Source organism: Haemaphysalis longicornis, unplaced genomic scaffold, assembly GCF_048455015.1.
Source record: "Haemaphysalis longicornis isolate Haplotype H1 unplaced genomic scaffold, Haemaphysalis longicornis Haplotype H1 scaffold_4, whole genome shotgun sequence".
In the NCBI taxonomy this organism is placed as follows: Eukaryota; Metazoa; Arthropoda; class Arachnida; order Ixodida; family Ixodidae; genus Haemaphysalis; species Haemaphysalis longicornis.
The window spans coordinates 185,826,949-185,839,862 of NW_027526361.1; the positions used below are offsets into that span (position 1 = coordinate 185,826,949).

General features: G+C 47.4%; 1 protein-coding gene across 4 annotated transcripts in view; it reads right to left on the minus strand.

Moving 5' to 3' along the window:
• LOC144179568 (replication protein A 70 kDa DNA-binding subunit-like) overlaps positions 1-12,914 on the minus strand; it is a 91,228-nt gene that overhangs the window by 11,092 nt on the left and 67,222 nt on the right. For all 4 annotated transcript variants that reach the window (XM_077707972.1, XM_077707974.1, XM_077707971.1 and 1 more), the window contains one exon: positions 6,578-6,690. In XM_077707972.1, the coding sequence (XP_077564098.1) occupies positions 6,578-6,690 (113 nt within the window). The remainder of the gene's footprint in view (positions 1-6,577; positions 6,691-12,914) is intronic.

Consider the following 12,914-nt stretch of genomic DNA (forward strand, 5'->3'; position numbering starts at 1 on the left):
TTTGCCCTGCAGTGGGCGTAGATAGGCTGGTGATGATGATGATGATGATTATTTCCCCCCATAAAAGTGCCTAGGTGTTCTTAGACTGTTTTCGTGAATTTCCGCACTCTGATATAGTATAGTATATATATATATAGTATAAAAAACAGCATCGCTGGGTAAATCACCACCCTAATAATAGTCCTACAATTCCATTTCAACCGCGAAGCTGTTGTACAAGCCGTAAATTCGCCGTTGAAGGAAAAACTACCAAGAAAATGCGGAGCGCTCGTAAACACGTGCCTCGCGGTAACCACCGAGTCGCCGCAGTGGTTTTAGCAAAGAAAAAGACACCGGGCCTACTCCACTAACGTGATAACTGGTGATGGACGAAGCATGCAGTGTATAAGTATATTCTTGGCGCCTTGGCGTTTTTGCCAACGGAGATGAAACCATTGGGGGTAGAGGTATGCAGCTTTCCTGTAAAAGTATCTTGTCTTTGAAGCACGAAGCTGTCTAGCGCGAGGCGCAAACAAGTGTCCCAGTGCTTTTTTAAGTAAACGTTACGAAGTGCTCCATCGCGAGACGTAAACGGGTGTCCCGTTGTTTTTTTTTTTTTAGCGAAAGTTAGACAGCGCTACCTCGGGCAGTCTTCGCGTGGTAACCAGTTTTGACCTTGAGAGCTAGAGGTCAAACCACATCCAATTCCGCAAGCGCCCGTCGCGGAGCAGCGGCCCAATGGCGCAAAGATAGGCGGCAGGGGAGGGATAGGCTTAATCTTGGATGAAACCAACGCGAACTTAAACAAAGACGAAGGAAGTGGAACACAAGTACAGCCGCGGGTTTAAAAATAAAGTTTAATATCAAAAAAGTAAATATGAACAATTAACACAAACAAATAAGAAACACTGCGCATGAATGAAACAACTCTACAAAAGCCACGGTGATAAGGCAACTAGATACACGCTGGCGACACTCAAGGCCCACGCAGATATGCAACCTCTTTGGGACTGGAGACATGCGCTTGCTTCTCTGTGGGATTGTAGACACACGCTTGCTTGGCTGACACACTTGTCTCCTTTTTCTGCTATTTGAAACGCTTCCATAATTTCGCGGGACGTTTGTTCACGGTGCAGAAATAAAATAGTAGTGGCAGGGAAATTGCGTTTACATCCGCTGCACTTAGTACAATGGGATGATGGGGGGCCCTTTAATGACAAATCATGCTCTCTCATTCGCACGTTGATACAACTTGTGTTCCACTTCCTTTGTCTTTTTTTAAGTTCGCGCTGGTTTCATCCAAGCACACGTCGTTCCAACTAGCCCAGCTTGCCACCCTTCCGACGAGAGATAGGCGAGGAGGGAACGGAGACGTGCGTGGAACCCATGTCGCCACCTGGCGGAGGAAGGCGAGGAGGCTGCCGCCGCAGCGATAAGCGCGCGCCACAAAGGAAGGCCAGGAGACCACGTGCGGCGCAGAGCCGTGTGCGATGGAGGAAGACGAACATCCAGCTGCGGTCGCTCGTACAACGGCGAGGCTTAAAAAACGCCATGAGGTGAAAAAAGATGATGAATAAGCAGTGTATTCATTGCAAACATGTCTGCATATCATTGTGAAACCACACCTCGACAATGGGCCTAGCCAGGGCAGTGCAGCTTTCGCTATTTTATATCCTTGCTCTGTGTGCCCGTGTTACTCCCGATTTACGGCCGACGGACAAGCAGGCTCGACCTCCGACCTAAAACAGCTCCGCTGTTGAAGCATTGCCTGTCAAAAGTTTCTTGCAAGTAATTGCATGCATTAGCACTGGTTTTCTTCACTGTAATTGTCAGTGGCACCGACGCGTGACGGGTAAGTTTATGATAGAAAACTAGCTGACCCCCTTGATTACAAATTAATTGTCTGGAAAGACTCAGAACCGCGGATGGCAATACTGGCCAAACAAAAGAAACATTGGAGGATACCTTATTCGATGTCGCAATGTCAGAAAACGAAAGGTCCGCTATGTCAGCTAGTTTTTACCGCAATTCGGAGGTACCTTGGTATCGTACTATCTTTTAATTGGGTTTTCTGCTGCATACACGGGTAAAATTCTAACCAGAAGGGCTTTTGTACAACTTTGCCAATTTTCATGATTATTCCCAAACAGGATACTTTCACTGGTTTTTACCGGAAGGTGCAGTTCGTAATCACTTGGCCCTCGATTTGGAGGGTCCGTCGGAGTGCTGTGCTTGGTTGGAGGTTGTAACGTCGGGAGGTAGGGGGGGAGGGGGAAGGGGGGGGGGTTTGACTAGCGTGTGCAGAAGTCGAAGCACTGACAGCTTGATACGTGTTAGTCAGCGACTGTTCCAAATAGGGCGGACTCGAAGAGGAATCGCCCGTCGTGGACTGCAGTACCGCGTGAGCTATTTCAGGGGATGGGGACTGGGCGGCTGGTTGGCTGATGTTTGAGAGGTGGGGCTGTTCCACGTTGAGGGTAAGTTCACTGGAACTGGAGCTGGCTGGAGTTCAACTTTATTTTTGTTAAAGTTGAAGTAGTCGGCGTAGGTGCATGTTGTTATCTTGGTCGTTGGCAAGTCGACGAGCCGCTTTCGGTCAAACATTTGGTGGATAGCTAACATTAAGGGCACCGCTAAGAACGCATACATCAACCATGGCTTTGCTCATACCTACATGCTTCTAGGGCATGTGTATAGCGCTACCAATTGTTGGTTCCCAGCTCATTGAACACCTGTTAGATTTATTTTGGTTAGCAGGTATACAAGGTCCAGAAATACTTTGCGTAGAGGAAAAGTTCAATGGGGGCCAGGTGCCCAAGTGTCGGCGTGAAGGAAGCAGGCCAACGGAGGCATAGTCTTTCAAGCAAGAATTTTCCTTCACCGGAGCAGCACGAGCACTGAGCCTGCGAGTGCGCCAAGATGAGGCTCTGTTGCCGAGTTTCGTGATAAAGAGCTGTCGGAGGTGAGCTTTAAAGATTTCCTTTTTCTCAAAACATATATGAATCCTGTGAGCAGCCAAGACGCAGTTTGAAACGAAATCATGAAAGCGCGCTCGAGGAAGTACATAAGCCAGGAGTGGTGACAATAATTCCGAACAAGGATTTTGAACTGGTGGGCCTTGAGATCGAGCTTCAAAATGAAGGATGCATTGACGTTGCGCCTACGGGAATTAGTGGATCTTGGCAGAACCAAACTAAATATTCCCAACTTGATTTCAGGGTGTTCTTCTGAGACGCCATCGAAAAGTCGCCAATCACAGGGGTTGTTGCTGTAGATAAACGAGATTTAGTAAATTTCCCATATCGCGGACGAGGGTGCTCGACTGTGAAACCAACACTGGTGTGCCTGTCACACTTGGAACAAAGTGCTGGAAGACATAATTGGTGTGTGAGTTTACCAGAACTGTTGTACCGTGGCATTTGAGTACTTCCAGGGAATTCATTTCAATGCGGTTGTCACGGAGGCTACTCTGGCCATAATTGCAAGAAAGAACTGATGGGACTGCTTCCTGCAGTTATGCTCACCATAAATTCCCGTAAGACACCTATCATTTTTCGGATAAGTTAGAACTTGAAGTGCGCCTTAATTCTTCTACACACTATTTTTAGGCCGAGTGGTAACTTTCTATTCGTTACTTCAGAGTGCTTCCTTATTGGCATTCGAAGCCCACAGCTTAGCTTTCTGAATTAATTTGCTGAACGCTGTCATCTCAAACTTCAAGAAACGGACTTCTTTAGCTTACGACGGCATAACCTATGAGGCGATTCCCCACCTCTCTCATCATTCCCCCTTGCCCCTTCTGGAGTATTATAACATAACATGTCTACGAAGTACTGCGCCTGCAGAATGGAAAACATCCTAAATTACAGCACTCCTAAAACCTGGAAAACAACCAACACGATACGACTGTTTTCGTCCCATAGACGTCCTTAGCTGCATCGGCAAAATTATGGAAAAACTGTTCTTTAAAAGAATGACCTGTTACATCGGAAAGCAAGAACTTTATAACCTGAAATGAATGGCTTTCTAGAAAACCGATATGCCACCGATAGCGTCCTTGCTCTTGTGACGTCACTAGAAGGAGAATTACACAGCGACACATACCAACTGTGGTCTTTTTAAACATAAGGGCGGCATTTGATTCGGTCTTTCACACGGACATTCTTGAGTCCCTTGCTGCTGTTGGTCTTGGTGGGAGGTTGTATACATGGATTTCGAACTACCTATACCAACGAGAACTTTTTATTATCACGCCAGAAGGCCCTACTTCGTGTCACAGTATAGAGAAAGGAGTACCTCAAGGAGCGGTTTTGAGTCCTCTGCTGTTCAATATTAATCTAATTAACCTAAAGCGTACCCTTCCCTGGCGTGAAAGTAACAATTTACGCCGATGACATTTGCATTTCGAGAGCAGCAAGGTAACGTCATGGCACCCAACAGAGACTAAAGTCCAGAAAGCATTGAAAATATATATGACTATACCATGCGCCCAAGAGTACCCGTCCCTCACCTGAAAAGAAAGTGTAGCCATGGCAATCACCCGCAAGCGGATGACTCAATAACCTTTAATCCTTGGGGGTCGCTGCCTGCATATGTGCGCACCCAAAGATACCTTGGCATAATTGTGGATCGGAACCTCTCGTGGTCCCTTGAGGCCCAGAGACTACGTACTCGAGTTTACGCGGTGGCGCACGTTATTGGGTACCTTACCGGCAGTCGATGGGGCAGTGACTGTCGATCGGTGGTGACGCTCTGCAAGGCTTATGTCAACGGCTTGCTACGTTACAGCCTACGAGTTTAAAGAAATGATTGTCTGGGCACCTTTCTTGACCTGCTTAAGGGCACTTCGTGCGTTGGTACAGTTGCGGATGCTCCAGCCGATCTTGCTTCTTCGCAGCGTGCCTTCTTAGTCCTATTCATCTCCTCTTCAGGCACGTTAAATTTCTCGACTGACGCGTACCTGTATGCAGGTAATTGACCTGCTTTTCGTTGCTTCTTTCTTCGACCCCTGTAGTTGATATTTCATGGCAGCTCGCCACACAGGGATAATATAGCTCATGTGTTTCATGCAAGGCCCTCCAAGGCTTCAATGTGTCCTCGGGAAATGCTACGGCGAATTAAAATGAATTAAACCCTTTTACATGATCTCTAAAGGATAAGTACAGAGGTTTATTGCAGTCCGTCAATTTCAATATTAACTGGTCGATTCTACAAATGGGATTGAATGTCAAGTAAGATTTCCTTAAGTCATCATTATTCTCTCGGTGTCAAGAATCTCAACGGAACTTGTCGGTTTAAAAAGTCATTTTTAAGGCCTGCAGCACTATCCGCATCGTGGATATTAATTGCGTCTTAATTTGTCTGGGCTAGTAAAGCTCGAAAGTGCTGAAGCATTCTTGCAAAATCTTTACGCCATTTTGGAGTGCGATGCCACTTTCATTGTAAAGCAGGGGAAAACGAATGCATCCCCCGCAGCTTTCCCTCCATTAATCTCCTTCAACACATTTTTCATCTCGTCTTTAATTACCATTCGAACGGCCTACCAGATTTTTCTTGTGGCCGTTGTGCTATAGCCTCGCGATGCTAGCATGCAAATCCGCGAAGGAAATTTACGCCAACTTAGTTGTTACGGCTGAGCTGCCCCCCATTTCTAACATTTCGTAAGAATGCTATGCCGCGGCCCGAATATCGATACTGTGGGATTTATTTTATTTCAAAAATACGGCCCATAAGTGATAGCATGATAATTCAAACTTCAATAATGATAACACCTGGATAATTCGAACTTCACACTGAATTAGCTGTACAAGAGAATTATCGAGCTTTAGTTGTGCTTGCTCTTTTACTCTTGATGAATTTATATTCTTGCGTTTGTAAATCAAGTTGTTCGAGACAGCTTGCCAATTTTCTCTTAAGATGTTCTCCCTTTTCCAGCTAGTACGCAGCTGTAATTTGGTGCACAGGCTTGTATTAAATTCAACTCGTTCTTCATATGTAGCTTCGTCACAACAACCCCTTCTTTGTTGCGAGCGCCTCACCAACATCTCTTACTGGTGTATCAAGCGTTCTACAGAAAGCGCCGCCCATGTTCTGTATTTATTTCGGTTACAGAATAGGCCGCAATACATTTAATCCCTCAAACGTTCTCTTGACGGTACCAGGCTTTCATACCTAACGTAATGCCAGAGCGCTCACGTAGTGACACAACTCGGTAACGTCCTACTGCATTGTTGAAGCTGCAGTGGCGGAGACAGAGCAAGTACTGCTGTGTCGATGTACCGACTACCGCCAAGGCGGGTAACGATCAGTTTTGCCGTCGCTTACGTGTAATTTGCGGCGGAATTCAACACCAGTCGGGCTATTCGGAGTGTTGGCCAGTTTGAGCTATTTTATGTCCGGAATTACGCTTATCACCCGCAGGTATGAACCAAAAAATTTGAACCCCATTGGGCAGTAGTCCAAACAACTACAATGACCATCGGCCTTCCGTGCCCCCGTAGGGGCCTCCCACCAAAGTATTTACAAGGTCAGCACATCTTAGCATCGACGATTGCGGGAGCGGCATTCCCCAGTCCATACAAGAGAGACCTATTCGTACCAGTTCATTCCAAAGCGTTAGTACCACAGCAGCTCCGCTGTCCACCAGGACGATGTCTCTGTTGCACGTGTGTGGGTTGAAATCATATACCCTCCAGATGACGCCGAGGACGTCTGCAAGAGAAAAAACGCCAAAACAAGTCTGTATAAGAGAACGAATACAAGTCGCAAACATTTCAGCTGTTTTTTAGAGCCGTCAGCGTTTTCATTACCCAAAGCGAAGTTCACTCACAAAGTCACCTGGGCAGCATTGAAAGCCATTGGAAAAAAAAAGACAATTACAAGGAAACAGCTATCAGCTTTTCCAAATGCACATGCACAAGAGTGATGTCACAATTTTCGAGGTACTTTGCAAGCGCACCTTGGCAGTGGCGCCAAGGACTTGTACTGTTACAGCTTGGCAGACATAACTGTACAGGTTCGTGCGGGTGAATTGGCCCTTTCAAACGGCTTTTCTGTTAAATAACGCATAAACTCTAGCCGATACGCCTTTCTCATAGGTCCATTTGCCCTCTCTAAACAAAAATATTGCCGAAAATATAATAGCTACCAGCATAGAAAAAGCGCGTGATTTTAGTGGCACAGTTATTTTACCTAAAAGCTCCTCAATCATTTCATTTATTTCATTCATTTCCACCTTAAGGGCCCTAGCCGCATTACATATTGGGGGGCGTGCAGAAACGTATGACACAGCGTAATGAAAAAAAAAAGATTAGAAGGCAACAAAGACGAAAAAAACAAGAACAAATTACAAAGGTACAGAAATTGGCGGTGAGCGCGAACACGGGAAGCGCTGTGGAGCGCGCCTCCGTGACGTCGGCTAAGGATTCTCGCATTTGTCGTCTGCTTCACTCACGCTCGCTCTCCCTGCTGTTTCTTTGCGCTCGGTCAACGTATGATGCTTTTCCGCACCAGAATTGGCGTGTGGGTAACTTTTTATCATAACAATAGGCTTAAAATCGCATACGCTAGCTCATGGTGTCAGTTAAAGTATAGTTTTGAATACCGCCACGGAAGAAACATCGCCGGCGTCACCCCAATCCTTGCGAAGCCTTTCCTGTGCGGAGCGCGAAGAGTCGGAGCTGGGCGTTAACTTCTCAATTAAGCAATCTTTCGAACAAAGGGAACAGGCAGCTGCTAATAACCGACAACAGCGAAAATGGAAGACCAAAACAACTTCTACGCCTTCAGGGCTGTTGGCTTTGGCAGAAGGCATCACGATTCCCGGTAATCATATGTAAGGTAAAACAGTTTTTGCAACCTTGCCGAATGCTCGAACGTGTTGTGTCACATCACTTTAAGTTGTCAAGGCATGAAAGTTTGCCGACATGCACTATGGGCTGCAAAAACGGTAAGTTGAGTTACAATTAACGCACTGTGTCTATAGGCGCGTGCGGATTTTGTACTAGGCATCTAACCAGTATGGAGGTTTGTTGAGCAAAACGAGCCACGTCTACGTTAAATATACCGTAACACTATGTTTGTTCAGACCTGGAGAGATATTTCGGTACATTTTCCGCAGTCATATCTTCCCGATATTGGGATATGCGTTATAGGAAAACTGCACTTAAGACGAGGAGGAGTAGGCGAAGGAGGAAAAAACGTTATTTAACAATTAAATCGAGCTGGTTAGTGGGCCAGGTCCTCTGTAAAGTAATTCTAAGAGTAAAAGTAATTCTCTTCAATTCATAGAACGTCATTCCGAGTAGAATAGGGTTTGTTCTTTGTGCCTAGAAAGGTTGGAAAGCAATAAAGAGCTACTTGGAATTATTCTTCGGTTTCGATTCTTGTAATATATGCAGGTATACTATTTATTGCATTATTTAGCGAGTATACCATGCCTTCAACACCGTAATCATGTCATCATTGTTTGGGTTGAGAGTCTGTTAGTTATGATAACGATACGATTACGATAGAAATTCGGAGCACCAAAGCCGCCTTCGACTACTGTGGACAACGTTATTTAGGGCGGGGTCGCTGTGGCGTAGCACAAACCTTCTCATTGTATTTGCATGTGAATAAACAAAGCACGCTGCGGATATGCACCTTCTGGCCCGCAGCCGTAATGAAAGCCAATTTGTGAGCAAGGGAATGTCATACAACATGAAGGAAATATCCACACGATTTTTGTGAGCCTCCCAAACATCCCAAAAACCTCCTAATAGGATGTTTGTGACGGCGCAGGAAAATGAATGCAAAAAAACATTAATCTGATACAATACAACAACAACAACCAAAGAAATAGGAGAAAGCCGCATTATTTCCTGCTGTACGATGCGCATGTAGGGGCCGCTGCTTGGAACGTAGCATTAGACTGTTGAGTCTTCATAAGAGCATCTAAAAATACTGCAGGGAAACCTACGCATTTTGAATACTTATCGAGAAGCTCTGATAGCTCATCCTCGCGAATAAGCTAGAAAGGACGAGTTACACACGATCTTCTGAGAGATGCTCTGAGGAAAGTTGTTCTCTACCTCCTCGTGTGTTGCAGACTTGTGGGGATACAGCTTCAATTTATTCAGATGCGTCAGAAGCTGGCAAAATAACTGAATCACTATAAATACGCTTTTTAACGCACTACAGCAACAAATCGGGTGATTTGTAGAACAGGCACTGCTGCCCCTCACAAGCGGAGTGTAGCAGACGACAGCGGTGCGAGTCCCTAAGCCGACTTCAGAGCCGTGGGGGCGCCACTCAAACATCTCAGTAATAGCAGCCAATACAAAATTACAGTACAAAAAAAATACAGTTCAAAAGTGCAAGAAGATACAGCATAAAAAGAAAGAAAACACATGAGGCACATTTGATACGCACGTATTATGCAACATGGCTGAGCAATTTTTCGCGGAATAATTTGCAGTCTGTGCATGTGGCTATTGTATCGGGATTATTGCTTGAGGGAAGAATGAGTTGCGCATTGATGAAGTACGGCTAATTAGTGGTGCAATGGCGTTGCTGTGGCTCATGCGGGACGAGGTTCGGTGCGGTGATTTTAAGAGAGGGCGTCTGGATTTCGGGTAATCATAAAAGGCATGAAGAAGGCAGAGGCGTCATGTGATCCGGCGTGACTCAATTTACTGCAGGTTCAAGTATTGCTGTAGTGCAGTGACGCTGGTGTTAGTGGAGTACTGTGAGCATATAAAGCGGGCGGCACGATTCTGTATAGCTTATAACTTGTGGGTGAGGTATGCCTGTGAGGGATGCCAAATTGATTATGCAAATGCCAGTTTTGGTCGTACGAACGTTAGGCAAGCTAGTTTTTTTATGTCCGGAGATGCAAGTTTTGGATTCCGGCGTAGTTAGCTGAGCGTGCGCGCCGAGTCTGAGCAGCTGGTGCACTTCCAAGGGAAGGATGTATTACAATAATTGAAAATTTTGAAATTATCATCATACATGTAGTAACACAGTGTGGGCGTGAGGGTTGTACGAACATTTTTGCCTACCGTGGAGGTCAGCATTGATTGTCCCGCCTTCGGCCTGATTACTTCAGCTTCTTTTCGCACCGCAAATACCCTTTCTGGTACTGCTACCAACGCGCTCGGTAATTCAAACTCAAAATGTGAATAGCAAAGATACAAAAACAGCGCAGTGTGCCCGCAATTTTAAAAGCCGCCAACGAACCAAGACACACAAAATGAGGTGCGTGAATGGTTCCGCAACTCGGAATATTCAGTCTGCGTCAAAAGCGGTTTTTGGCAGCGGTGATTGGACTATTGTTTTCAACAGACTAACAGCGGCCAACCAAAAAACGTTGCAGAATGTTCAATCTGTACCCAATCCTTTTTTCCCTCTACTTTTTTGTATTGAAGCCTTGGCGTTTCAAACACTTTTTTTTTTACTATTGTTGAAAACAATGCAAGCTTTAAACAAGTTCTGGTAAAGCACGCTGTGCTTTTTTCTACTGTTGTTCGTCAAACTGGGATGAGGAAAATGTACACTCTTTTCCACCCCCGTGGCCCACGGGCCTTCTTGGGAAGCTGTGTCTGCTCTGCCTGGCAGATATCGCTACCACTGGTGAAAGGCTGCAACAACAGCATAGCTGGGGATCGACCTAGATTCTGCCCAAACTGACAGCGGATCCCAGAAGAGACGGAGCTGAAAGAGCAAGCCTCTGCAAGTTCCTCATACGGCTAGCGGCCACTCAGGACTGTCACCCTCGGAATTAACGGCAGCCAAGACGTCGTCGTCGCAGACCGAGTCAAGCCCGTTTCCGTCGCCTCCCTACGACGCGCCCAAGGCTACCCCGTCTCAACGACCACACCCCGGAGTTTCCAAGCTCAACTGACTAAAAACATCACGTGTGCAATGCAACGGCCGCCGGCGCGCCACGGGTCCGCCGCACGGAAGACGACGACAAATGCGGGAGCTCCTCACGTGGCGCGAGCCCACGTGCAAGACTGGACGACGCCGGGCGGTCCTCACGAGCGTACCCCCACGTGCGCTGGGTTTGCTTTTTTTTTAAGAGCGAATGCACTTTATAAGCGACCCCAAACCATCCACCGCCGGCGTCGGCGGCGGCGGCGGCGTCGGCGTCCGCAGTGCTCCTCTATAAAGAAACAGCATCCGGCGCCAGGTTTCGATCCGCGGACTTTGCGGCCGCAGCGCGACGCTCTACCGACCAAGCCACGGACGCGACGTGATATCAGCGTTAGTGACGCGCCTTATATCTTTAACGCATTCAAACTACGTCGTCAGCGGCGTGCGTTGGCGACTCAGCGGCGTTATAGCGGCTTGATAACTGCGTGGTGTACACGTGATACTACAAACCCGATGGAAGAGATGGAAGAGAAGGCGGCGAGGCGGTGGGCTGCGGGGGCCGAGCGCAAGCGCCGCAAGCGGGCCGACAACCGTGCATTCGCACTTTCACATTCTCCCCCTCGGGGAAATGCGGGGGAATTTTTTGCTAAAGCCATTGCGCGAACGTCGTGCCGGGCACTTTGTGAAGGGGTAGTTTTTTTCTTGGTATTCTTTTATGGAACTTGACCCTGGCAACGTTTAACGCACGCACTTTGTGTAGCGAGGGAAGCTTAGCTGTACAACTAGGGGAGCTCTTGGACATCAAGTGGGATATTACAGGGTTAAGCGAAGTTATGACAGGAGAAGGCTTCATACGGCTCACAAGCGGGCATATTCTGTGCTACAGAAAACCACAAGAGAAGAAAGAACACGGTGCTGGATTTTTAACGCAGAGAGAAATAGCAGGAAACGTGGAGGAGTTTTTGATCATTAGCGAAAAAGTCGCGGCTGTCATGATCAAGCTAAACACGCGATACAGGTTAAAGATAATACAGGCCTACGCGCCAACAACCAGCTGTGATGATGAAGCTCTAGACAGCATCTACGAGGATGTCGAAGCAGCAATGAAGAAGGCAACAACAGGGTTCACGATTGGGATGGGAGACTTTACCGCAAAGGTCGGTAAGAAGCAAATGGGAGAAAGGTTAGTGGGAAACTTCGGAATCGACAATCGCAACAGTTGAGGAGATATACTGGTGGGATTTGCAGAAAGAATAACTTGAAATTGATGAACGCACTGTTTTGCAAAGGAAAGAGTAGGAAATGGACATGGAAAAGTCCCGATGTTACAACAGAAATCGAAATTGACGTGAGAGAGAGAGAATCAACTTTTATTGAGCCCAATGAGGTATTGGCTAGTGCACGCAGCCACCGGATGGAGTGGAACCCTCTTCTCGGGTCCCATATGCGTCTAGCAGCTCCTGGCCCCTGGCTGCCAGCGCGAGCTGGATCGTCAGGTCGGGGCTAGACAACAAGGTCTCCCATCGCTCTCGGGGATCGGGTGTGGGAATAGGGGTGGGGGGCGGGCGGATCTCAAGGGACTCACACTCGGCTAGGACGTGTGCCAGAGTGCCTTGTCTCTCCTTGCAGAACGGGCAAGTACTCTCGTACCTGTGCGGGTACATCTTGTTTAGAAGTGTGGGATGCGCTAGCGACCCCGCCTGATTCTTCGTATTACGGTCTGCTGTTTTCGGCTCAATTGCGGGTGAGGCCTGGGAAATCTGCATCTACGCTCTCTGTACATTTCAGTAATTTCTCTATAGCTCGTGATGGGGCGCAGCTGCGCCGGCTCGTCCTCGGCCCGGACGGATAACGCTCGGGCGTGGTGGTCGGCGAGTTCGTTTCCTTCCACCTTCGAGTGAGCCGGCACCCAAACAAGCTTAAGGCTCGCCTCGGGGGCCTTCGCTTGGACAATATTGCATGTGCCGCTGGGGACACCTTCCCTTTTCGGAAGCTGGCGTCCTTCTTGGAGTCCGTTACTATAGTGCCGGCCGTCGGATGTGTTAGCGCGAGGGCCACGGCAACTTCCTCTGCATCGATCG